Consider the following 25,819-nt stretch of genomic DNA (forward strand, 5'->3'; position numbering starts at 1 on the left):
CTGTTTATGATGCAGATGGAAACCTGTATGCACATAAATGCTGCCATGTTTCTGCAGATTGGCCAGAGCTGCTGGTGATGTATGGCTGGGGTCTGCAGCATTCACACTGATGAACATGTGTGTGATGTAGAGACCTTGGATACAGGGGACAGGTTGTCAAGCTTGTATTCCAAGCCGTGTGCATGCAAAAGACCAAGACAAAACATGCACCCCCCCCCAGCTATCTATAATAATTTCAAATTTGGTTTGTAGCATTTACAGTTAATAAAACCATTTCTTGCCAACTGCCATGCAAATACCACCTCATCTGTACCATTTCATGCATACAGACGAAATGTACAGTTCTGCTTTGCACTGAGTTACAAGATTGAACAGAAGCCAAGGCAGGAAGTGATTATGGCTAAGGAGCTGGTGCTGATTGAAAATGTGTGATGCTGTGGAGGAAACATCAGACAATAGAACCTCAGTCAGTTTGGAAACAGATTTAAAAAACAGCACGTTAGGATGTAAACAGTCAATAGGACTGGGGCCAGCCTTTCTCCTAACAATCATATCATTAGTGGTAGGAGCGTGCAGAATGATTTTCGTGATTAAGGTGCAAGTGCAAAATCCATGAACGTGTGCGCTCATCAGTGCTGAACGGAAGCAGCCTTCTTGCTTTCTGCTGTGTTTCTTCTACAGGTTGTCCTAACTCATCCTGGATACAAGAGTCAGGCATAAATGCAGTTCAAATCTAGGAAGTGCAAATGGTCAAGGACTTTGAAAAGAAAGACTTAAGATTATTTTGTGTAACTGTAATAAGGTAGGATCACTCTCGAATTGCACTTCTGATTTTCAAGACAGCTTCTGTGAAAAGTCATCAGCTCCCATTCAATTAAAATTGTCAGGATGCAAGTGGAATCAGTCTCTGATAAGAAATGGAACAGAGCGATTGTTATAATTTAAGTGATGATCATTATGTGGCTGAAGGGGACAGCTTCCTGATTTGTCTAGAGACTAGTTTAACTTCTTGCATCATTTATAACATCCATGAAGTAATTTTGCGTTTTATGCTACAACTTCTGATTTCACCATTTTATGGAAGTCCAGCCAAATGCAGAAAGGAGTAAGAAAGGCAAACATTAATATGTTTGTATGTATCCATTTCATTTATGGATAAGACATGTACAGTGTTTTATAACTACATTGTATGTGTCAATAGTTTGAGTTTGGTTCTAATTATGCTTTTTCTGAATTTCAACAGCAAAGTGCAGATGGCAGCAAAATGGTCCTTAGCTGAAAGGGAATTACCAGGCTACCCTACTGTTAATGCCTGCCACTCTTCAACACACAGGAATGCCTGAGCAATGCCTTCCATCTTCTTGGGTCTTTAAGCAGTACACATTTGCCTGGCCTCTGGCTGTTAAGATCTGACCAGTCATTAAAATTATTAGAGACAAGCGTCTGCCCGACTAAAGGTGCAAGAGAGACCATATGCCAAAGGCATTAGTCCCGCTTTTTATTTAACAGTAAATGTGAGGTAGAGAGAGATAGGAAAAAGAGGAGGAGGAGAGGGAGAGAAGGGAGAAAGAGAGACTGAGAAGCAGAATAAACATCAGAAGTATCACCACCCCACAGGCTCCAATGACAGCCTGTTGGTTCTCGTCGTGTTGGTGGTTGCAGTCCTGTTGATGTGGTTGCAGACTGTATCCATCAGGTGGGGAGGACAGAGCCCACAAAACTCCAAGTGCATGGGGTTTGTGTTAGCTGAGGCTAGGTGGAAAGGCCCCTGTAATTCCCCTGGATGATGCAGTACTGGATCATGGGACATTTCATGAGTCATTGACATCTTCTAAGGTGTTGCAGCTGTCTCTTACCCATTATAGCTCAATTAATCATGGCCCATCAGCCCAGATAAATACCTTCAGCTCATGGTACGACAGAAGGGAGTTCTCACAGCTGAGCCATTATCTAAGGGAAGATATTGGCATGGTAAGAAGGACTATCCCCCTTTGCAGGATTTGCCTCTTACCAGCCTCTTCCCTTACCTGGAAACCCAGTTTGTAGCCTCAGGAGTGCACACCCACCTGCACTGGGGAGGCCACTCTGTGCATCACTGACCAAGCACCCAGCTGATTGTTTGAGCCAGTGCAGTCTCTTGCAGCACCTGGGCAGTAACTGCAAATGGCTGAGTGTTTGAGTCATTCATCTGCAGCAGGCCAGTCTCTTCCAGGAGAACAGGCAAGGTGCAGCTGTGAGCACTGGAGAGTTCTGTGAGCAGGGAAGGGGTGGAAAGCAGTGTCAAGAAGAGGAACAATAAAACAAAGCCATGTTCTAGACTGTAAAGTTTATTAAATATCAAGTTAAATTAAATACAGTGTAATAGCATCACAAAAATATATTCATATAAAAAGGAAGAGTGTTACAGCAGCATTTAATGCTTTTCTCACTATCTGTTAACTCAAGTCCTTAAAATAGTGGGTAAAACCTTCAAATTCTTTCACTCTTGATTAATCTCAGTACAATTATTCTTACTTTTCCAGAACTGGGACTTGGTTCTATACTCTGTGGTTGACTTTTGCAGATGGGAAATGACAACACACATCCTAATTAAAAACCAGTAACTCCCTGAAATAAGTAAAACTGCTTATATGGTTGCTATCAGTTTTCCACCACATTTTTGCTACAGACACCCTATCATCAGCTGCTAGCAGCAACAAAAAGACTGAGGATCCTATCACGCAAGTTCTGGAGAGTACTGAGGAGTGTTGATGATATTAATGTTCCTTTTCTACCCCTCCCACTGAAAGTGTTTTCAGGTGTACCGTAAGTGTTTAAGCAAGAGCTGCAAAAGTCTGAAGCTGCAGCAAGTTTTAATACAGAAATCAACACCAATACCATGAGAGGTACTGAGTTTAAATATTCCTCATGATATTCAAGTGTATTGTGACAGTGACTGATCATGAGGCCAGGTTGCCTATGGAGGCTTTGGAGTCTCCATTTTTTTAAGTAATTAAAAAATCAACACATATCTGGGAAACTAGCTAAAGATGGTAGTCCTGGAGCAGGAGGGCTAGAACAAATAGCCTCCAGAGGTCTCTTCCAACTTCACTCATTCTGTGATACAAAATAAAAATACCAAAAAGACCATAAAACAAGTCTTGGCACTACTACACAGTCACAGTAATTTTAAACTTATGTTGCATAAAGTGACAACAATGCAAAGTGCCCTTTTCTCCAGCTTGGACACCACTCTAAGTTAATTAGCAGAACTTAGTACTGCATCAGGATTGAAGCATTGGGCTCTAAGAACATCAAATGATGTCCTAAACATTGAAATAACACTGGAGAACTTACAAACACATTGAGTGAAAGGATTAAACAGAACAAAGGGAATGCTTTTGTTAAAACACAGAACATGAATAATGTAACATAATGAAGCTACTATAAGAGGAAACATTTCTGACAGTTTTGTCAAGTTCAAGAACCCAAATCAGTCAATCTGCTGGTCAGAAAAAACAGATGTGGTTCTTACTGTGAGTGCAAAAGAAGCCAGCTATGCAGAAAAATCCCAACAGATGAGTGCACTGTGCTGGACATCCATTTAGTAGAGTTTATATTCAGACTGCAATGAACAAGTTTTTACATCTGAACTGGGGAGAAGGGAAACCATAGATGTGCTTTCTACAAAAGCAAAAAATGTTCAGAGCCTTCCACAGCGTTTCATTCAAATCATGTAATTTTTGGTTAAAACATCACGGTACTCCTCTATTGCTCTGCAAAGGGGATCCTGGTCCACATGAAGGTTTTTGGAAGATCCAGCACACTCAGTTTCAAGATCAGCAGTGGCTGAGGGAAAACGACACAAGATTCCTTATGTTACTTCTACAGCAGACAGGGAGAAATAAGACACTGTAAGAAGATTTTACATAGCCTGACAGTCTGCAAATCTGAACGTGACTTGAAAATTTCCAAAGACACCTAACAAGGGACAAGCTGGGCAAATAGGCAGAAACATATTTTGTGCACATGTGCTTATCAGTCAACAGGATTTCTAAAGCTAGTGACAGACATTCCAAAGGCTACACACTGAACAGCTTGTGGGACTCCACAGACTCCAGGGGCCCTTAACAGTGCTTCTTCATGTAGCCCTTTGCAGAGCTCTTCAACCTGAAGTCTTAGCTTTCCTTAAACATTCAAAGCCGTGCTTTATTGCAACACTACAACTACACAGCTGCAGTCCCTGCAAAGCAGAGACTCTGGAGGACCAACTGTCATGAAGCAAGTGGATTTCCTCTTTGGACGCCTGGCCTCTAGTTACAGAGCGTGTTTTATGCTCCATGTTGTGAGCATTGAACTCATGTTTGCCTAAGCACTACTGAACGATCTCTTCCCAAAGAAATGTTGTCTTTTATCCCTGATCATGTTCTTCTACTTTTTCAAAACAAGACTGACTGCAACACCTAAGCTACCAAGACAAACCATGAATCCTAGCAAGAAAAATCAAGATCTAACAGCAGAGAATATGTAGGGTATGGTTTAGTACTGAATGCAACCCATGTACAGGGAGGAAAGGGATGGCTAAAATCTATAAAGATCTATAAAAATCTGGGGGCTTCTTTGATGTTTTTGCTTGCTATTAACTCTAGTGAATAGCAACTTCATCCTAAGCTGAGTGTTTCTGTGTGGAGCAGTGGATGAATTTTCTTTTTGCTTGTTTCTTTCTAGGCAAGTGCATAACATTCTATGCCGTATTTTGGGAAGCAGGAATTTTTTACATTCAAGTCTAAACTGGAGAGCTTGCAGAAAAAAACCTCTTTTCTTAGAAGAAGAAGTTGAAAACAATGGCTTGAAAGACATCAAGACTTAGAAATGGACACCTTTTTCCTTAATAACACTCCAAATGTAATGACACATTACCTTCTTTCAGTTCCTTAGTGATTTTTTCATCCAGTTCCTGTCGTACCTAGAATTATTCATCAAATATACAGTTAAGACATAATATCCATAATATGACCCAAATGTAACTGCTAAAACTCCTAAAATATTCTTACACCCCACGGACAAAGTGATAAAACCTAAAAATATCATCCCAAATGGAGATGATGGCCTGTGATGGCCAAGAAGATGCCCAAGGCCCTGGACCACATGAGCTATGTGGAAAGGCTGAGAGAGCTGTGACTGTTTCTTTCCTGGAGTAGACAAAGCTTAGGCGACCTTGTCTGTGTGTATTAACTACCAGGGGTGTGGAGTAACAGAGATGCAGCCAAACTCTTCTCAGTGGTAGCAAAAGAACAACTCCCCCAAGCCTCAAGTTTTTTTCAAGCTTGGAAATAAAGCAAACACATGGATTTCTCTGAAAAGGAAGGGAAAGGCCTTTGAATAAAAATACACCTTTGAGAACTGACAATGTCTCCACTGTCCTCCTGCCCCCTGTGGAGAAGGCATGAAGTACCAAGGACTGAACAAGAGGCCCTAATGAGGCCTGAACAGTAGGCCTGGAGCCAAAGTTGATTTTAGATGAACCTTCCAACAAAATGTTATCTATATATATCTGCTCATTAGCAAAGTATTGTTATATGTGTGCATTTATTGGCAGAACATGCATTTACCTTTCTGCATCTAGAAACGAGATGAGGCCACATCTGGCCTCACCAAGGGGGTATAGGATGAAAGACAACTCCCTTGATTCCTCCTTGAGCCCTGGCCAGGCTCTGGGAGAATGCCAGCAGGTGAATGAAATTACACATTATGTCAGCTTGTTTGTTTAACAGTATAAAAGCTGGGCTATTTTCACAGCAAAGCTGGGGGAGCCTGGTGGCCTGTAAGGTGGATGCACCACAGGAGTTCCCAGTTACCTTGGTTCTCCAGTCTTTCACTGTGACACCTTCCCCTGACAGCTGAGGTGTCTCAGACTTGGATTATGGAAAAGTACTGCAGTAACTGGTGATGCATCTTTCTTTACCCCTATAGGCAATTCCTTCATAGTAATCATTAGGTACATTGCTTAGCCTGTCCTTTATAATTCTCTGCTAATGATTATATGCTTTGTTAGCTTAGCATATCCTTCCAGAATTCACTGCAGTTTTACATTATAGTAAATTCCACTATTCCTTAAGTCGGTGTCTGTGTCCTGAGCAGGTACCTCTCACTGCTTATAGCTCTTCAGGCAGTAACATACTGGGTCACTTGCAGCATTCACCATCTCAGTAATTCTGTTTCAGGAGGTGATGTTGACTTACTACTTACCCACGGAGCTCCTTGAGCACAGAGTAAGCTGGATCCTCCAAGACTCCATGAGATGATACTCAGGGTCTAGGAACTCAACTTCAGAGCAGTACTGCTACTGCACACACAACTGCTGTTGCTACCCAGAACTTTCTGACTGTCAGAACAGGTAAGGGCGGTAAAGAGCCTTCCCCTCTAGTTTAACCAAGTTCCATCAGAAGAGGTGAAATCCATACATACGGAGTCATCTTACAGAAGCTGAACTACCACAGAAGCCATAACTTGACCAAGACATAAAGCACAGAACTACTCAGCAGCAAGTCACTCTTTTACTCAAGAGAAACCAGCAACTTCAAAGTGTCTCCAGCTTTAGGCCAATGTGAATGCATCAGTAAGTTTGAATCAAACCTAGCAGCATAAATAGACAAAACATTTGCAATAGCACCCAAGGTTAAACAGTACAGGCTACAAACCTTGTCATATATCTGGCTGCAGAGAAGAGAGAGAAGATTTTTGATTAAGGATCTGGAGAAAGAAAAACAGCCTTAAGTTCAAAGGTTTTCAGTGAGACACAAGAACATGGCCTACATGTACAGGAGGCAAGGAAAAAAGCTCACAATGGAAAGACCACTAAAATACAAGAAGGCATTTGGAAAATGAAACCAGAAAAGGAACAGAAGTTGAGAGAGAGCGTAGGGAGCTGACATTCCCTTTCTCACATTATGTAAGGAAACTGGTTTCATAAATCCACCAATTCACACTGGTTGCAGCTAGCAGAGTTCACTATTCTTTTCTACATCAAGACACCCATATTCATTTGCAGCAGCCTTTGGTACAGTTGTTAGGATGGAAGCTTGACAGTTTGTAAATGCAACAATTTATATTTTTTGGGCCTTGAGTCCCAAAATTTTCTTGCAATACTTGTAGCAAGCAGACAGACATTCTCTGCCTTGGGCTATGCACTACATTTCCGAATTCTGGTACACAGATCACTAACAGTACTTCCTATTTATGACTCAGAGAGGGGAGACCAGGTTTTAAGACTTTGCTGAACACACTGAACATTGAGGTACTTGAGGCAACAGGTGGTGCCATGACAGTCTCAGTAGTTCCCTAATTGGAGATTTCAGGAAGACTTATCACAACAGAATGTGCAGCTCAATTTAGTATGAAGGCAGATATATTCACAGCAGGAAATCTGAGTCCCAGACACCACCCTACTGCTTTCATTGAGAGAAATTTGGCATGCTGAGATTTCCATCTTTCTCTTAAAAGAACTTGGTTGAAATCGTAAGAAATAGATAAGTTTTCTGTGGTATAGCAGTTGTTTGACTCACCCTTATTCAAGGAATAAAACTTCAGAATTTGATACAGTATAAGAGCTCAAAGGGAATCTTAAGAAGACAAACTGTGTATAGCGAGAGTGAATTATCTGCAGCTCCTCTGGTGACAACAACCATAGGTTGTGATCAAGAGCAGAGAGAACTTCAAAGTCCTACGAACAAAACTGCACTAGGAAGAAAAAATGTGAGTATAGAAGAAAGTCCCCAAATTAAGAAGAAAATACTGGAAATCAGAAACTGAAGACTTGGAAAATGTCATACATAATTGTTCAACAACTTCCTTGAGAGTATGCTCAAAGCTGTGAGACACATTCTCTGGAAAGAAACTCCATGGGTGCTCTTGAAGTCAGGACACTGAGAGGGAACAGTATCACCATTCTCAGATCTAATGCAGACTTGTCTTGGAATCAGCTCAAATATTTTTCATGAATGCATTTGGAAGCATTTTTCAAAAAAAACATTCAAGAGGTCTACACAGCAGTTTGAACTATACATTGTATTTATTAGCAGCTGTATAAAACAATGAACTACGAAATAGCCTGAAGAAATATTTAATTTCTGTAATTAAACTTCCCTACTTAGGGGAAGGCAGCAAACCCATGAACGTGTCTATCTTGATACTGACAAAACTTTTTTTTTGCCTAGCAGAGGAATGGTTTCCTTTTTTGCCTTTTTTTTAATGTCTTGCTCCCATCTCTCTGTCCTTTCTTTCCCTCTCTTGTTCTGTGCTCCCTACCCCTCCTGGTCTCCTCTTTATTTCCCTTTCACAGTGGGTCCTGCAATTTTCCTTCCCTTCTAGTGCTTGTATGCAGAATAGCACCTGCAGATGATACAGTACTAACGACTTCATGAGCTCTTCCAGTAATGTCTGTCCACCTCTGCCCTCAAAAGAGTGTTCACAGCTACACAGAGAAGGTCATCTCTGGAACTGCCACAGCTATGCATTTCCAGTGCTGCTTTGGTCCCATCTGTTCTCTTGGCTTGTTTTTGTAGAACAGGTGCTCTATGTAGACAAATGGTTTAAATGGGTTCTTTCCAATGTGGGGGGACCATCAAACCAAGAAGGACTTAAAAGTGAAGAAATACTTGTCACATTCCCTTGACAACAGAATACAATGACTCAACAGACAAGCTCAGCCATGTTAAGTGGGTCTCTCAGTGATTACAACTATTGGTGTGGGGTTTTCATGGCATAATGTTCAGCCTTCTGTGAGGGATGTGCTATAACAGTGACTGATAATTACAGGGCATATTTGGACCAGAGGCATTGCAGAGGTTGCAGCATTGCTATAAAATCAGAAAGCTGTGAAGACTTGCCAAAGAGTAGGTAATTTTACCATTTCATGAAATAACACATAGCAGGAACTACAAGAACAAATGTCTCCTACGCTTAGTATGTATTCTGCAGTGAAGTGTAAGAGCAAAGTTATGCCATCCCATTAATATCATCCTACTTTTGAAGCATCCTTTTGTTGGTATTAACATACTAATGCAAGTTCTGTGAAGAAACTGCTGAAGTGAAGATCAAGGAAGAAGAAAAAAGTGTCTCAGAGATGTCTGATTGGATTTATCACTCAATGTGATGTTAGCCACTTTAAACAGGTTAGCCATACCATACACTGGAATTTCATTAGGAGCTTAGCTGGGAGCTCCCTATGCCACAGTACTCCATGTCACAGTTTCTCTTGTAAAAGAATGTCATGGCCAGTGCACTGCTTTGACTTAAATATTTTACAGCCTTTACCCTCTTGAAAATTTTTACAACTCTGATGACCAAAAATCTTCAGCCTTACAATGTACAACTGTGCACTGTTCTGAGGATTAGCAGTTGCTTTGGCGTATTACACAATATGGCATGGAACAATAAATGCATTGTAACTTCAGGCTAAAAGGGAGAACCTTGCATATGGCTACTCTTCAGCAGGAGTTGAGAATGGTATTTCAAAATGCTTACCTTGGCCACAAAGGCTGCAACCCTGTTTCTCGAGGATAATGTGTTCTCAGCTGGGGTGAGGAAGCTTCCTCCTAGACTGAGACTTCTGCTCAGTCCCAAATTGTTGCCAAGATGTCCAAGTGCAGTTGAATACAGAACTGGAGTTGCAGCCAGACCTCCGCTGACAATGCTGCTGGTGATTAACGATTTGCTTTTATGGCGCTCCCGGAGGAGCTTAGCATTGGCTTCTTCAAGTCTCTCATTAGCTCTGAAACATTTGGAAGCACACAAACAGTTACCTTTGGTTACTACCTTTGTTAGCAGCACTTCCCAAAGTTGCTCTCCAGGTCCTTGACTATTATTTGACTTCTGAGATGAAGAACCTCCAAAAGTAGTACATCATTTGACCTGAGCTTGTTTGGAGGTCTTGTTTCTAAGACGTCGCACTAGGTGCAAGGAGCAGCATCACCAACGTTTAGAAGTGCTCAGCATGTCAAAGCCTTCTGTGAAAGCCATGTGTTTACACAGCTTCTTCTGGGAGGTACATCAACTCTGTAACAACTCTGGGCTGGATCCCTTTGCCAAGGAAAGCTCAAAGCTCAGAGCCACTGCTTGAACAGAAGCCAAAAAAGATAATTTATATTTTTCCTTCACAGAACAGAAATCTGTTCTCTGAGAGGCCTACCCTTATTCAAACAATAAAGGACATAAAATTCATTTTTTCTGTTGTACAGAGGATGAGACTATAGAGACTGGCAAAAAAAGCTGCCAGTTAAAACAACATCAACTTGAAAAGCCTCCCATTAATGCCATGATCACACTAAAGAGAAATGAAGGCCTGCTAAACGGGAAGGGTCTTACAGTACTTTTCCCACAAACATGTCATCATAGGCTTTCAATGCTGGCCAGATGTAGAAGAGCAATTAACAAGAAATGTGCATGAAGAAAAAGGAGTCTCTTACTACCAGTCCAAAAAAAGCATAGACTTACCTTTCCAGTTTCTTTGCTAGGCATCGTCTTGTTTTCACTTCCTCCTGATACAGCTCCTTGTACTTTTCCACTTCTGCCTGTACACATTCTTTTGGAAAAGTACTGTCTTGTTGAGTATTTTTTATCTTGTCCAATTCACATTCAAGATCTCTAATTCTGTCTTTTAGCTGGTTTCTCAGAGAAGCATGATGACTTGCTCTGATGTTTTCTAGTCTGTCCTGGGAGGCTGCCTGTGCCTGAAGGAGACAGTGTACCTTCAACCACCACAAAGAAAAAGAGAACTCTCCCCACCTGTCAATTGCATGTACCCAAGGTCATGGGCCCAGCTTGGCTCACAGAGGCAGCTGTGCCTCTTCACTAGCATCAGCAATCAAGGCAGAACCCTGAAGCTACCACCAGGGTAAATAATTCTTTTCACTCAGGATGAAGCCCAAACCAGTACCACTATTCAAAGCTACTAATGAAAGGGCATTATGTCTATAGGACAGGGCATGGAGAACAGGATTCCTCAAAGACCTTAACAGGATGCCTCACCTCCTCCCCGTCTCCACATCTGCAACTTCAGTCACTTGTTTTCTGAGCACTCTCCCGTGTGCAAGGACAAAACCGGACCTGTAGGTCTGGCTGTGACAGCTGGAAGGTGCAACACCTCTTCAAGCATCAACAGTGAGAAGCAGACCAGTGGACAGGGACAGCCCCAAGCACTGCAAAATGGAAACCTACCTTGGGCAAGCTTTTGATTTAGGGACCTGCTGGCACATTACACATCCTAAGAGCACTCCTGCCCAACCATATGCCCATCTCCCACTTTCCTTTGGCACAGATACTAACACACACACATACAAGCACAACGCTAACACACAGAATCGGCCACCCAAAGCAAAACACTAAAAAATGGTGACCACAACCAAAGTCTACAGAGTGCTTACAGACATATGTCAGAAAGTCACTCACTTGCAAAAACAAATTGACTTCTTGTAGTTTTTGTCTTATTTCTTGGCCTGCTCGTTCATCAACCTCTCTTTTATACTGTTCTATTTGGCTGTGATCCACCATGTTAGTCTCCAAGTGATGTTGGAGTTTTGCCACTTCTTCTTTCAGCTGGCATTTGCTCTTCTCCAGTTTTTCACAGTTCCCATGCAGAGTAGATAGCTCTTCTCGCAATTCCCGGTTTTGGGCTTCTAGCTGCATGCTTTTTTTAGACTCCATGTCCAGCTGCTGGGAAAGTTCAGCAACCTGTATATGGGAAAAAAAAAAAAAAGAAACTTAGAGGCATTTAAAGGCAGTGAATTCTGTTAAAATTGCTAAAGGGGTTGTCCATGGAGACTGTATTTATCATCTGCATACTCAGCCCTGACCTCGCCCATGGACATGACGTCCTGGTAGGACAGCAGAACTGCCCATCCCTAAGGCCTGCCCTGAGGATCTGCTCTCTTGGCTGACCCTGCCTGCTGTCACCAGGCCAGTTCTGTTCTTCTTGGTGAGCGCCTGTGGGACGGCTCCATGGACCATGAGGTCATGGACCCTGCCAGCCTTGCTGCCACTCTTGGCTTGTCCTTCCTCTGCATGACAGTCTGCCCTTCTGGTGCCATTGCAGATGCTGCTTTGCACATACATCTTTACCCATAAGGACAACTAGTATTAGTATAGTGACCTGCTTCTCTAACAGTAGAGAAACCATTGAGAGAGACAAATCAAATCAAAAATACAGCCAAGGAAAACAAATCATCAACATGATGAGAAATACAGGCAAAGCTTCACACAGGTTTGAAAAGAAGTAACACCACAACCAAACAAACCCCAAATTAAGCAGAGCTCACCTTTGTTCTCAATCTATCAACTTCACTGACCATTTCAGAATATCTGCTCTTCATTTCTCCCTTCAAATTAAGCTGTGACTCCATTTCTCTCTCCTCATACACCTTTATTTTCTTTGTAGCTCTATTGAGAAGTCTCTTCAACCTAAATAGCAAATCAGTTCAGAAAACAATGAAACACAGGAATAAGCAACCTTTTCCATATGCTCTCCAGTAAGGCATGCAGAAATAGCTTTCTTCATCTTTAACATACTTGAAAGTACCAGGAATTGAGGATAAAAAACCTGCTCTTCCTGTGCCACAAATCACCTGGCACATCCAAATTTCAGCTGAAGAGATGAACTGAAGACCTTCCCCACCCCCGGAGAACTGCAGTGCAACCTGGACTGGCAATTCCTCTTGCAGCTATAAGTAAGTATAAGCTCATGCACAGAGGTACCTTGCAGGAATTAACATGAGACTTCAGTTTGCTCGCAGAGTATGTATACTTGTTCTGACATTACAGCTCAATAAAACTGGACTTCTATTCAGGGATATCTCTTCACCATATGAAAAAACCATACCTCTTAAAGTCTTTCTGCAATTCTAAGTTTTGTCTCATTTCTTGGTCCAGACGGAGTTCAACTGGGCGTTTTAACTCTATCAGTTTCTTCACTTTCTTTCTTTCACTCTCACACTTTCAAAACAGAAAAGACACATGACACACACAACACGTAAGAACAATAGCTACGTCCAACGCGTCTCTAGTGCTCTCCAGGGAGAAGCTGCAATCCATCTCTGCTAACCAAGTTACATGTTATGTTTCAGAGCAAACTGGGCCAATATTGAAGGACAAAAAGACATGCCTCCACTGAAACAAAGGTGGAGAAGATATTGGACTACTTTCAAGAGTTCTCAACTCATAGTAAGGATTATTTAGGTATGCTTATCATGGGAGAATACAAATTAATCTAAAGCTTTTACAGGATCTTTATTGATAAGCAGGCAGAGGAATTTGATCTTTGGGAATTTTTTCAATATACTATTCCCTTCCACCCCTTCTTTGTGGCTACTTGTGCTAGTTGCTTTGTACTTCCTTTATTCCTCTACAGATAAAGAGGGAAAGACTGCCCCATTGCAACTGTCAGTCATTTCTGGTTTCCCAAGCACTAGGTTCATTTCCCCAAAATTCCTTCACTGTGTTTTTCTGCAAGGCTTTTAAGCATCCAAAACCCTGAAAACATGCTGCTACTCCTCCCTGAACTGCACTGGAAAAATGAAATACTTCAACCCTGCCCAGAAAACAAGGGGTCAGAAGATGGCCAGAAGGAATCCAAGAAAGACCTGGGGAACTGAAGCCCTGCTTGATGTGCTCAACTGATGCAAACCACAATGGGAACTCTTTCAAAGAGAATCACTCCAGAAATTACACAAGATACCCAGACAGCTTTCATTTGCTTCCTGGATGATCCACAAATCACAACATATCCAGAGCCTGAATGGCAGGGGTAATAAAAAAATGCTCTTTATCTAAGAACTTGACCAAAAGGTTAATGTGGCTCTTTCAGGTACTGGCTTAGGTCTCTGGAGAATGTTCTAGATTTACCTGTTCAAAAAGGTCTGCCTTTTCCCTGTCAAGTTGAGCAACACGCTCTTCAAGGTTAGATCTTGACTTAAACTGCTCTTCCCACATGCTCTGCAAGTCCTTTGATGTCAGAGCCAGCATATTCTGCTTTTGCACCTGTAAAAGCAGCAATGGCAGAAGAAGAAACTAAGGTGACTAAGAAAACACTGGAACAGAAAGCTGTAACTTAAATGGAAACTCTCTCCTCTCCCCATCCAATATCTATGGTTAATGTTAATGTGCAATGTAAAACACAGCTTGGGAAACATAACCAAGAAGAGAAACTGAAGATGGTAAAAAGAATGAATGCTATAGGGGTGGTTAGATGAGGTTGAACTTTGGGGAATAACAAACACACACAAAATCACCCTGTAGCTTTCTTCCAAAGGTTCTCTGGAGTTCATTACATACTTTCTAATACAGTCTTCTCTAGTGCCCACCACAGAATATACCCTACCCTCATGGCTTCTGTGACAGCTGTATATCTCCTGAGAGCAAGAAAATGTTTTGAAATTGACAATGGCATTGATGGTTCTATCTAAAGAGACAAAGATTTGCCTAACGGATGCATTTGAGTTGAATACAACTTGCTGACTCAGTTCAGGTATAAAGACTGGAAGTTGGCTAGATGCTTTTAGTGGCATTTTTAAGGGGAAAAACAAAGAAAACTACAAAAGCAAAAAAGGAGTAAACAAGAGATGTTTACTGGCTACAGAAAGTGACAAAACACTTAACACAGAGTCGCAGGTAAAAAAAATCCTTAGGGAGTATGACTTTCCTCATAGAGGAGATAAAACACTGGGTCTCACAAAAAACCCGGACACGGCCTCAAGACAAGCTCTGACAAAATCACACAGAAAAGATGGATCTGTAAAGTCTGCTCTCCTCTCTCAGCTTTCAACCATAGATCTCCATGCTGTCCACAACATGCACTTTATCAGTCATCTGCTATGGCTTAACCCTGGTAGGCAGCTAAGCATTTCACAGCCACTGGCTCACTCCCTGCAGGTGGGATGGAGAAGAGTATTCACCAGATGAATCACAATGATGAACACAACTGTCTTGCACACCACAACACATACAAAACACAGAAGCAGAAAAATGAGGAAACTTACAGCCTTTTCCCTTGAGGGTACCTTGCCCTAAAACCAGATGGGTATTTAACAGCTGTGTGCTTACACAGCCCACATGATCTTTTCATCAATTACCTATACACAAAAAATTCAAAGACTAAAACAGTTGTTCACAGAAGCCTGCCATGTACCTGCTTGTGGTGGTCCTCTGCAGCTGCCTGTGCTGTCTGTAAGCTCATTATCAAGTCTTCCAGGCGGTTATGAACCTATAGAAGCATTGCAAGAAGCAAGAAGGCACACTATCAATTTCTAGACTGAAGTTACACCTCACTGACAAAAGTATGACACAAAACTTCTTCACCTCTTTATTCCTACATAATTTACACCCAGCAACAATGATCAAAACGGTCTTAGTTTGATACCACTGCAAAATTGTTAGCAATCATCACCTCTGCCATTTGATGCAGAGAGAGAGAGAGAGAGAGAGAGAGAGAGAGAGAGAGAGAGAGAGAAACCATGTGGGATATAAAGAATCCTCAGTGAGAACAGGCAGGAGTAGCTTTTCTCATCCCTAGTACACTTGAAAATCATGCCCTATTAATCAAAGTGGAAGGACTTGTGACTGCCTTCCCACTTCTCTTGACAATATCAGTACATCACGAAGTTTGACTATCACATGTAGTGATTTTCAAAATACGTTCAGCTATAATTGACAACTACAGCTGTAACAAGAATCCTAGTTCAGTGGCTACAATACAAAAAGCAACGACAAAAATACATCTTAATTCAGGCCACAGATGTTAGCACCTTATCTGAGGTAAAATTACCCACTGTGTAGAAGCTGTGGTAAATTCCAAGGCTCACACTGAGTTTTGCAGATGCCACAATCAGTCCTGTTCACTGTTTCACAAAAATAGACACACAGCAAGTAGCCAAAGAAAAAGCAATTCTGCACAGCAAAAGCTCTGGTACATGTAATTTTTGTTTCAGTCTGATGATGTCAGCCAGGTCTCTGGCATAAAGGGCTTGGCATCAATATATATACCCTGTGGAATTTCTACCAGTTAACTTGATGAATACCTTAAATGGAACACATTGCAGACCCCAAAGCAGCATCTGATGTTATGAAGGGTCTAAAGCAGACAATAGTTATACCAGTTCATTGCTGTCAAATCCTTACCTTTTAGAGGGTTATGTTTGACTTGCTACAGCATGGGAAAATTTTCACAACAGGATGGCTGGAAAGTAGAGCAAGCTGCTTCCTGAGAGCCTCTATTCAGAAAAATGCAGGCACTGAGATCCCCTTGGCTCTCCAGGAAAACCTCACCATAAAATTTCCCCACAGAAATAGGTAACTAGGCTTAGGAGTCACCAAAATGGAAATTTATGAGCAGCTTACTGAGGTAGAGGCTTGCAGGTCTCTCTGCAGGGCTTCAATCCTGTTGCTTTGTTGCTGGACAGTGGCTTCCAATCTGGTGTTTTCAATTTCAAGGCTTAAAAAGAAATGCAGGTCTTATTATAAAAATCTGCCAGAGCACCAATTCCAAAAGAACAGTGCAAAATAATAAAAAACAAGAACATCTTTCAAAATCTTAATAATTTGCTGTGATGCAACAAGGCTACCTATCCATGCTGTGGTTTCCAGCCAATCCTGCAAGTGACAGATACCTCACCCCACCGTGTTCTCTTACTGTTGCACGTGCTCTTCCAGTTGTTTTATAGTAGTGTTAGTCTCAGAAGATGCCAACAGCTGGTCCTGCAGTTTCTGGGCAGAAGCTGTTGCTTCTCTTTCCTTACCATCCAAGGCATTCTTCAAGTCACGAACACAATGCTCAGACTGAAGATACTTTTCTTCCACCTCCTGCAACTGTAATGTCACAGAAAGGATCCACAGTTGTCAGGTGAGCTTTTACACAGGGCAGTCAGCTGCTGCCCAAGGATTCACATGCCGCAGATGTCTGCCCATGCCCACTGCCCAAAGAAGTGTAATCATCTTAAGTACTTTCAAAGCTTCTACTTTCAAATGAACACAAGCTGTGTTACTTCCTAATCTTCTACAGCAGCCTCTCCCATCCCTCCATGGATTTCCTACAGCACAGCACTGACACTGCTGCTCTGACCCTTTTAGTCACTTAGGATGCTCTTTGTATTCACTTGTTTGCTCCTCTGTGAAAACATGAATTAAGACATTCATGTGTCTGTAGTGACCTCAGAAGTCCCTCATAAGGACTAGATTTTAAGTTACTTTCCTTTTAGAACTCCAAGGCCTCCATACGCCCATACCTTGGAAAAACACTGTGAAAGGTGGTCCCTAACTAAGAAATAGCTTATACTTTCCTTGCAGGAAAGCCATTTAAGGATGGCAAATTATAGCAGGGCCAAAGGGGAAAAATGCAGAATAAGTTACAAAAGCATTCAGAATTTGATGTGTTACCTGGTGACAGGGCAGGGTGGGGGGAAGTGGGGGCAGGGGGAAAGCAGGAGCATAAAAATACCCAAACACAGCAGTCCAATACTTCTACTGTTATTCAGAAATCAGACAACCTGCTTGGCTAAACCAAAGGTAACAAGGCAAAAATACAGACACAAATTCATTGTGAAAAGCACCTTCGCAAATAAACAATTTTGTCCAAGTTAGGGCATAATGTCCGCATGTCAAAGACACTAAGTTTATAAAACAATGCAATTGATTCACACATCATTAAATCTATCCTGTTTAATTTCTTCCCAGGGTTTTAGGACAACATCCAATCCAACTTTTAACAGCCACCCTAAGATTTATTGCTATAACTACAGACATTATGTACCTTGGTTTTAGCCTTTTCTAATTCCTTTTGCAAGTGCAGCTTGTCTTCCTCCAGGTCACTGCGGTAGCGCGTAGTAACTTCGAGTGAAGCTTCTGACATAGACTGCTTTTTAAGAGCATCAGCAAGCTCCTGCTGCAGCTGTCTGATCATGCCCTAATGAAACAATTAAATGAGCATGAATAAAGTCGTAAGAATATAAAAAATGCCTTTACTTTGACTTATTTGATTATAGAGTTAGACATGTTTTTGAATTGAACTCAAGTGAAATTGTCTGTCACCAGCAGGCATATGCACAGACAATCACCTCTCCATCTTTCTCAGCTGAGCACCCCCAAACTGTCAGCAGCTGTTCATGAGGATTTCTGTTTCCTAATACATAAAAAAGATCCAGATGTTGCTCTTCTTGCAACACACTGCAATCATGGGAATTTTACTAACATAATCCAAAGAAACCTGTTGTGATGCGAGAGCCATAATCTGACTGCAGATACTATTTTGTTCACCAAAGACAGGACTCGGTATCACATCATTCTTTGTTCTATTCCGACATTTTACAAATATAATTAAATTAATACCTATATCTAAAAGCTCTCTTTATATATACTCTAAGAATGTGTTGGATCACGTCTTCTTACAGCTGTCTTAATAAGTATGTTTTAGAATAACAGCTGTCTTTATACTGACATATTAGGTTTGCAAAAACCTGGATAGTTCAAACAGTTACACAGATGTAGTATTTTCAGAGGGAACCTGGTGTTTTGGTATGAAGAATACACAGCAATTCACAGATTAAAATGACTGACAGTATTGCTGGAGTTCTCTCCCCACACACACCTTACAGGAACTGACAAATGAAGAATAAAGCAGTTGTCTCACACATGCCTGTGTTTATCCCACTCAAAGATTCTGGACTTGTTAGGAAGAAGGAAGTGTAATTTTAAATCACTGTTCAAATCATTAAAAGGCAACAAACTGTACACCAGTGTGTCTAAATACTGACTTTCATTAGTTCCTATTTTCTAGAAAGTAAGGGAGATTAAACAAAATGGGTAAGGCAATTTTTAAGTCATTACTCTAACATTACTCTGAAATTGGTCAGAACACTATAATTATAGAATACCCTACTTACTCCTAGGAACACAGATAATGATGCATTCCCTAGGCAGACCCCTTAGAGCCCCCAAAATATTCATAAATTAATACCTGGACACTAAAATACTCTTCAATTTTGATAGCAACTTAGGGAAAAGCAATGTTTTTCCTCGACAGGAACTTAATACAAGTCCATCTTACACAATTCACTCATCTGCATCTTCATTTCTCAACTGTCACATATTGGATCATTCTTCTACATCACTCTTACTTGTGTCATCTGTGCAATACTTAAAAAAATCATGAAATACCCAAACCAATTCTGTAGGGCAAAAAATGGACTAAGAAAAACAGACGACAAGTTCTAGAGAAGAATCACCTTTTTTCATCAAAGCAGACTTGGATACCTGTTTTCTGCTCTCTGCTCAGATCTGAGCAGCAACACCCCATTTACCAAACCCTTCCACAGTTTCAAGAGAAACACAACAAACCAGAACAAATCATCATTATCTAGTCCCATGCATATGGCTTATATCTGATACACTTTAGAAACACCAAATAATTTCAAGAACTGGAAAACTTTAAATTGCTGTAAGTCTGTATTTTACCTCTCTCTCTATTTTGTCAGTCTCATATTTGAAGACTTGTTCTCTTAAATCAGTACACTTGGCATTTAATTCCTTGTTTCTCTCTTCCACTAGGTAAACTTGCTTTTCAGTATCAGCTCTGAGTTTGTTGAAAATATCATTAAACCGATCTTGCACATCATTAACTACTTTTTCTTTGATGATCCCCTTGTTCTGCAGATCTTCCAGTTGCTGACGGAGCAAAAGGTTTTCACTCTGGAGCTGGGCCAATCGCTCCTGCATGGATTCCTGCTTTATTGTAAGTTTGTTTACTTGGTCTTTCTCATGCTGTCGAGCATGATCATATTCCTTTGCCTGACACTGGGTTTGACTTAATTCTTTTTGTGTCATTTCTAAAAGCAATGCTTTCTCTCTGAGCGTTTGTCTTAACTGGTGAAGCTCATTTTCTAGACTGTTAGCTTTGCTTTCAGCTTTACTCAGCTGCTGAGACAAGCTCTTGTTGGCGTCTCGTACATCTGAGAGGTCATGATGGAGCTTGTCTTGCAAGCGAAGCCATTCATCGCGTTCCCTCTGAAACGTTCGTTCAACATCGCTTCTTGATGACTGGTGACGTTCAAGTTCTTGCACAGCAGTGTTCAAGCGGGAACGAAATGATTCAATTTCTGTCTCTAGTCTGTCTTTGCTTTCTTTTGTCTGGTCAAGTTTGGAAGTTAGCATTGCAGATTCTGCCTTTAGTAAGTTCAGTTGCCCATTGTACTGAAAAACTGTTTGCGTTAAGGCTTCCTCATTCAGCTTAAGTTCTTTTTGGAGATCTTCATTTTTTTCTTTCAAGGTCTCATTTTCCTCTAAATATTTTCCTTCTTCCTCCTGGTGCCTAAGTCTTATTTGATCAAGTTCTAGTCTTAGCATGGCAATTTCATCTTGCAGTAACTGATTTTTGTACAACAGATCCTTTTCTCTCTCAGTGTCGGATTCCTGAATGATAGGGAACATGAATAAATATCCAGGTGGGAAATAAATCTGCAAAACCACTTCAGCATTAAACTGCATTTTAGTGATTCTAACAGTGCAACTTGACTGCCAAGATGAGAATGAAATTTCAGATAAGACATAAGCTACTCTATGAATCAGTGCATGTGTCCAATGCAGGCACAGAATGAATGCATAACATATCCATAAATAAACACGCCAAATACATAATGCCTTTTTTTTCTGTAAACCAGCAAATAAATAATAAAATTATTTAAAATGTTTCAGGTATAAAGGTTATAAAATAACAGTCCTTTCTTGTGTGTGCATGTCTTTAAAGTATTCCCTTTTAGATTAATTTGGCAGTGTTACCAATTGGGTAAAATCTCTGTTTACCAGGCTAAAAAGGGTATTTTCTTTTCTTTAAGATATCTTTAAATATCTTAATACTTTTTTGGCATTATTGAAAGTTGGCTATACAGTTGAATCATCCCTGGAATGCAAGAGTCTTGTATAGTGCCTGTTTATTATACAAATTATTTTCCATGTAAACATATTCACCCTATATTTATTGGGCAGCACAGTCAAGAACAAATAAATCTTCCAAGAATTTCACATTCTTAATAAATTCATTAAACATTTCAAGACTTTTTTTTTAATAGTGTCCATGACTGCTTATTCTCCTTTAATTATTTTAACTAGTGTTGAGAGTTTAATTTATTGCTGATCTTCCTTCATAAAACTTTAATATGTGGAGGTGGAAAAGAACTTCATACTTCAAGTTTGATAAGGGAATAAATAATTTTAAAAACCCCAAATAATGGGAACACAAAGTGAGTGTCAATTTCCTTCCTTGCCAGCCTGGATGTAGGTAGCTAGGTGTTTCCCTGCTAGAAATCTTAAAAAGTGATGATAAAATGTCAAGGAAATAAAAACAAGACAAAAAATGGTGTAAATAGTGTTTTCTTTTAGCTTTCTACTTGTACATACAGCACTGATACTGCTTTCCAAAACTTTTAAAGACATAAGGGAAAACAGAAGAGGTATTTGCACAGTAAAATTACACTGCAAATAATCCATCAAGAAGCAGAAAAAAAATATAAGATTTATTATAACTTTAGAACAAACATGGTGAAATTGAATTAATTAGAAAAAAAAATCTCCTTACATCTGAGCTTTTCCCTATAGTTCTTCTTGTCTCCTCTTCTAGTTCCTTTTGTCTCCAAAGGTGGTTGTTCAAAATGCCTTCTTGCAGGGCCCTGGCACTCTTTTCCTGAGAGAGCTGTCTCTGTGTTTCATCACGCTCGTCTTCAACCTACAACAATAATACAATTAAATTACTTGCACCTTCAGAAAAACAAAGCTAGCAATATCATCCCACTCTCCCTTGTATTCTTTTAAACATTTTTGCTTTCCACAGTTACAATAATCCATCTATAAATTTTAATTTTCTTCTGAAAATTAAGAAGAAATACAGAATAATTTAGTTATTTTAATTATTATTTTATAATAATTCTGAAAAATAACTCAAAGTTAGGCTTTGAAATACAAACCAAAAAAGGGGAACACACTGTTCGCAAAATCTGGCAATAGTTACCCAATGCCTCTTCCATGAACAAAGTACCTCTTCTTTAGACATACTGGAATACAACAACAATTAAAAAGAAGCAGAAAATAAGAAAATTTTTTAAGTCATTATCTAACATACCTGTTTGAAGAGCTTTCTCAGTGTTACTAACTCCATTTCTAAATTCCTTGATTGTAACTCAAGCTGCTGTTTCTCCTCCATCTCTTTACAATATTGCTCTTCTTTCCTTCTGAGTTTTTCTTTTGTTTTCTCATATAGTGTTTCTACTCTGAGCCTCTTTTCTTCTTCTTGTTTCAAAGTAAACCTGGGAATTAACAGTACAGTTGAGAAACTAAAGCACTGATATAAAAATTAGGTATTCTACACTATGAACTTGCAGAAACAACTCAAACCATAAAAATGTTAAATATTTTCAGATTTTATATTTTTACTCTAATTTTTAACTTTTTAAAGAATTCTATTGTCATTCCATTATCCATGGTATCACATTTACAGTATATGAAAATAAACTCTTGACTGCTTTGTCACTTTTAAGTTTATCTAGGTAAATATACTGTTACAAGGTAACACATTATCAGAACACAAGATTACATACTTAAGGCTTTGGATATCACTTTTCCATTCCACTTCTTGATGAGCCAATATGGATTTCAAATCTTGAGTCTCTTCCGCTATTAATTTTGATTCCTCCTTTTCACTTTCCAATTTTCTTACTTCTCTCCAGACTGCTGCATATCGATTTTTTTCATGCTCTATTATTTGTTCGTATTTAAGAAGTATGTTTTGAATTTTCAGTAAAATAGCAGAACCTATTTTGAGACAGAAAATACAAAGTTGCAGATATGCATAAACACTTTGTAATGTGCAAATTATTTGATTTGGTGTAGGTGATAAAGTTTTGGCAGTGGGAAGAATGAAGGAAGGCAGTGGGAGTTCTCTGTGAGAAGAGGCCAGGTGTTGCCCCTTTCCAGACACAAGACAATGGACCAACTGCAGGGCACAACTGAGCCTTTCAGCCATGCTGGTGGCACCTCATAAAAATATATTTAGGAGAAGACAAAACCACCATTCAGGCAAAGGCAAAGGCAACAAATAGGAATAGACGCTGCTCTGTACACACGGGTCAGTGATGAAGGGGGTGGTGGGGAGGTGTCATCCTACACACACATGAACCACGATACCTAGAAGTGCACACAAAGAAACTATGATTTAAAAGAGAAACTTGTAACATCTGAGGAAAAAATAACTTTAGAACATACCTGTATGATCCACAGTAAGCTGTTCTAAGAGCAACACAGCCTCTTTGTAGGTGGATGTTGGTAATTTGACATCCTCTGATGTTGTGTCAGATGAGTGAGTTAAATCAAGGTCATCAGTTACATCCATTTGTATGTTGACCTACAAACAATACAGTATTTTCTGTATACAACTATGTAATAGTACACATGCATGAATGACACATTCTTTCATTCACAGTCCATATCTGACTGGTCCCATCTGAGTGATTAAAAGCTGATAAAACTATTTATCAATAAACTAATTTTACAGTACCTTGTTCTTTTCACTCGCTGTTTTTGCTGCAGGTCTGGAAAACAGAAATGTATTTCAGTTGTGGAATGTTTATCCTGCATTAAGAACAATATCTAAAGTTGTTTTGAAAACCTAATTTCAGTAGGGAATTAATGTAAAATTTAATACAAGAGTTGTTTTAGACGTAGGTGAATACTGGAAAAAAATTATCCTTATTGGAAGATGATTTTTTTTCACAAGATAGTAAGCAAATAGTTGAAATAACTGTTCATTCAAAGTGACAGGAATCATATAGCTACAGACATGGAGATATATAGATCCATAGTTATGTGCATTCCCTGTTTAATACTAGAGGTTTAGTTCTCTTCAATATTTAGACTCTTTCCCCTAAGGTCACAGACCTGTAATTTTGGATTCTCTAGTGTACTTAGGCTGACTGGGGTGGAGTTAATTTTCTTCAGAGCAGCCCACACAATGCTGTGTGTTACATAGCTGACCAAAACAGTGTTGACAACACACCAGTGTTTTGGCTACTGCTGAACAGTGCTCGTACCCTGTTGGCAATTTCTGTTTCTCATTTTGCCCCCTACAGTTAAGTTTGAGGTAGGCAAGAAGTCAAGAGGACATACAGCTAAAGAAAAAAAATAAAAATAAAAAACCTCAAACTCTAAGATGCATGTGATGAAATAGCAAATTTGTTCTTGTATAAGTCTCTCCTCTCCCTTTTTAAAAATATAAAATATATGTTTACATATACACTGATCTTTAGGTAATTTTTCAGCACATGTGCACACTGTCTTTATAATGAACTTAGCTAAGATGTTCAAAGCACACAAAGCAAAAAAGATGTGTTTTGGAACACAAAAATATGGTCACATGAAGGAACAAAAACCACTGTGCATATCAGGTTTACAAAAAACTTACCTTTAGCTTTAGGTCAATTTCTATCATTTAAGTAAGTTTTAGTTATAACATTCCTTATATTCAGTACCTTCCCTCCTCTTGAGATGCTTCACTGAAAGTGCTATCATCTGGTACTTGAAAATTATTCCCACTGGAAGAGCTCATCTGCTGATTAGCCTTCTGCTTTGAAGTTGGTCCTTTATTTTTCTTTGCAACATCATGATTCAGGGCAAATTCACTGCATTAAACAGAAAGAAAAAAACCCTACCTATTGAGTAACTTAACAGAAAATATTTATTCGAAACAGACACAAGATGATGTCAGAAACTGTCAGATCTCAAACAACTCAGATTAAAAATATCTGTGATAAAACACAGACTTAACTCCAAGGATTGTGGAGTATTTAAAAGCATTTAAGAAACCTTGCCCTAGGAATGAGGGGGGAATGTGGAACCTGAACAAGATTCAGGCAGTATCTTATATCCACATTAGAGGAAGTATTAAGAGCAGAGATTCCTTTGAAGGACAGACAGAAAAACCCTCCTGCTTAGGATTTCATAAAAATATCAGTGCCTCTTTCAAACTTTTAATATTCATTTGATAATATCTCTTCCCTCTTCCTAAAAAAAGTGTTTTTCTTATATGCTTATGAAGCAATGGTCTGCTCAGTATTGCTTTCAGCATCAAAGAAACTGCTTTAACTAGAACAATATTAGAAAACCTAAAAGATACTTAAGTAATCCTACAAATATGAATTAGAGATCACGTCTCTAGGTTCTACTTTCATTGGCACTTGAATAATTTCTGACCTCTCCTCAGGTGAAAAATTCTTGCTGACTTTTTCTTCTGTAGTGTTTTCATCCTCCATTTTCAAAGAGTCATTCTTCCTTAGGGTAAGCTTTTCTTTCATTTGCAGATTAGTAATATTGCCTGGTGGTGTATTTAATTTATCAACATTTTCCTCTTTTGCCACTGTCTGCGTATTGAAACATCTTTCTGTGTTTTTTTCCTTCTCAACCTACAAAAAGAAAGTTAAGTTTCAAGTATTAATCAGTTTTTGCATAAAAGAGAAACAGAGTATTCAAGATTGAATAATTCAGTGTTTACCTCTGAAGAAAAGTAAAATTAAAAAAAAAAATAGACCAGTATTTTCACAAAAATTACATTACAAAGTGTGTTGTCATTGAAAGTACTTCAAATTTACTCATGATCCTGTGATGTAACAGAAACATAGTCCTTAGAAAGAAAACAACATGTATCTTAAAACATGAACAACAAAAATGTAAAAGCATTACTGATGGATTAAAGAGTTAGAAGAACTGCACAATGTTTGTTATGAAAACAGAAATACAAAAATCAAGTGGATGTGTGCTTGGT

General features: G+C 39.5%; 1 protein-coding gene across 1 annotated transcript in view; it reads right to left on the reverse strand.

Moving 5' to 3' along the window:
* Positions 1-1,939: 1,939 nt before the first annotated feature.
* Positions 1,940-25,819, reverse strand: part of LOC121355774 (ankyrin repeat domain-containing protein 26-like) — a 46,405-nt gene continuing 22,525 nt past the window's right edge. Inside the window, 20 exon segments of the mRNA XM_041471475.1 lie at positions 1,940-3,828; positions 4,900-4,945; positions 9,505-9,751; positions 10,474-10,709; positions 11,428-11,709; positions 12,294-12,435; positions 12,854-12,966; positions 13,876-14,010; positions 15,158-15,232; positions 16,366-16,459; positions 16,658-16,833; positions 17,774-17,926; positions 19,474-20,427; positions 21,590-21,736; positions 22,130-22,313; positions 22,605-22,818; positions 23,269-23,407; positions 23,561-23,594; positions 24,531-24,680; positions 25,252-25,460. Coding sequence (XP_041327409.1) covers positions 3,707-3,828; positions 4,900-4,945; positions 9,505-9,751; positions 10,474-10,709; positions 11,428-11,709; positions 12,294-12,435; positions 12,854-12,966; positions 13,876-14,010; positions 15,158-15,232; positions 16,366-16,459; positions 16,658-16,833; positions 17,774-17,926; positions 19,474-20,427; positions 21,590-21,736; positions 22,130-22,313; positions 22,605-22,818; positions 23,269-23,407; positions 23,561-23,594; positions 24,531-24,680; positions 25,252-25,460 — 3,852 coding nt within the window. The 3' untranslated portion in view covers positions 1,940-3,706.

The sequence above is a fragment of the Pyrgilauda ruficollis genome, unplaced genomic scaffold (genome assembly GCF_017590135.1).
Source record: "Pyrgilauda ruficollis isolate IOZ18807 unplaced genomic scaffold, ASM1759013v1 scaffold27, whole genome shotgun sequence".
In the NCBI taxonomy this organism is placed as follows: domain Eukaryota; kingdom Metazoa; phylum Chordata; class Aves; order Passeriformes; family Passeridae; genus Pyrgilauda; species Pyrgilauda ruficollis.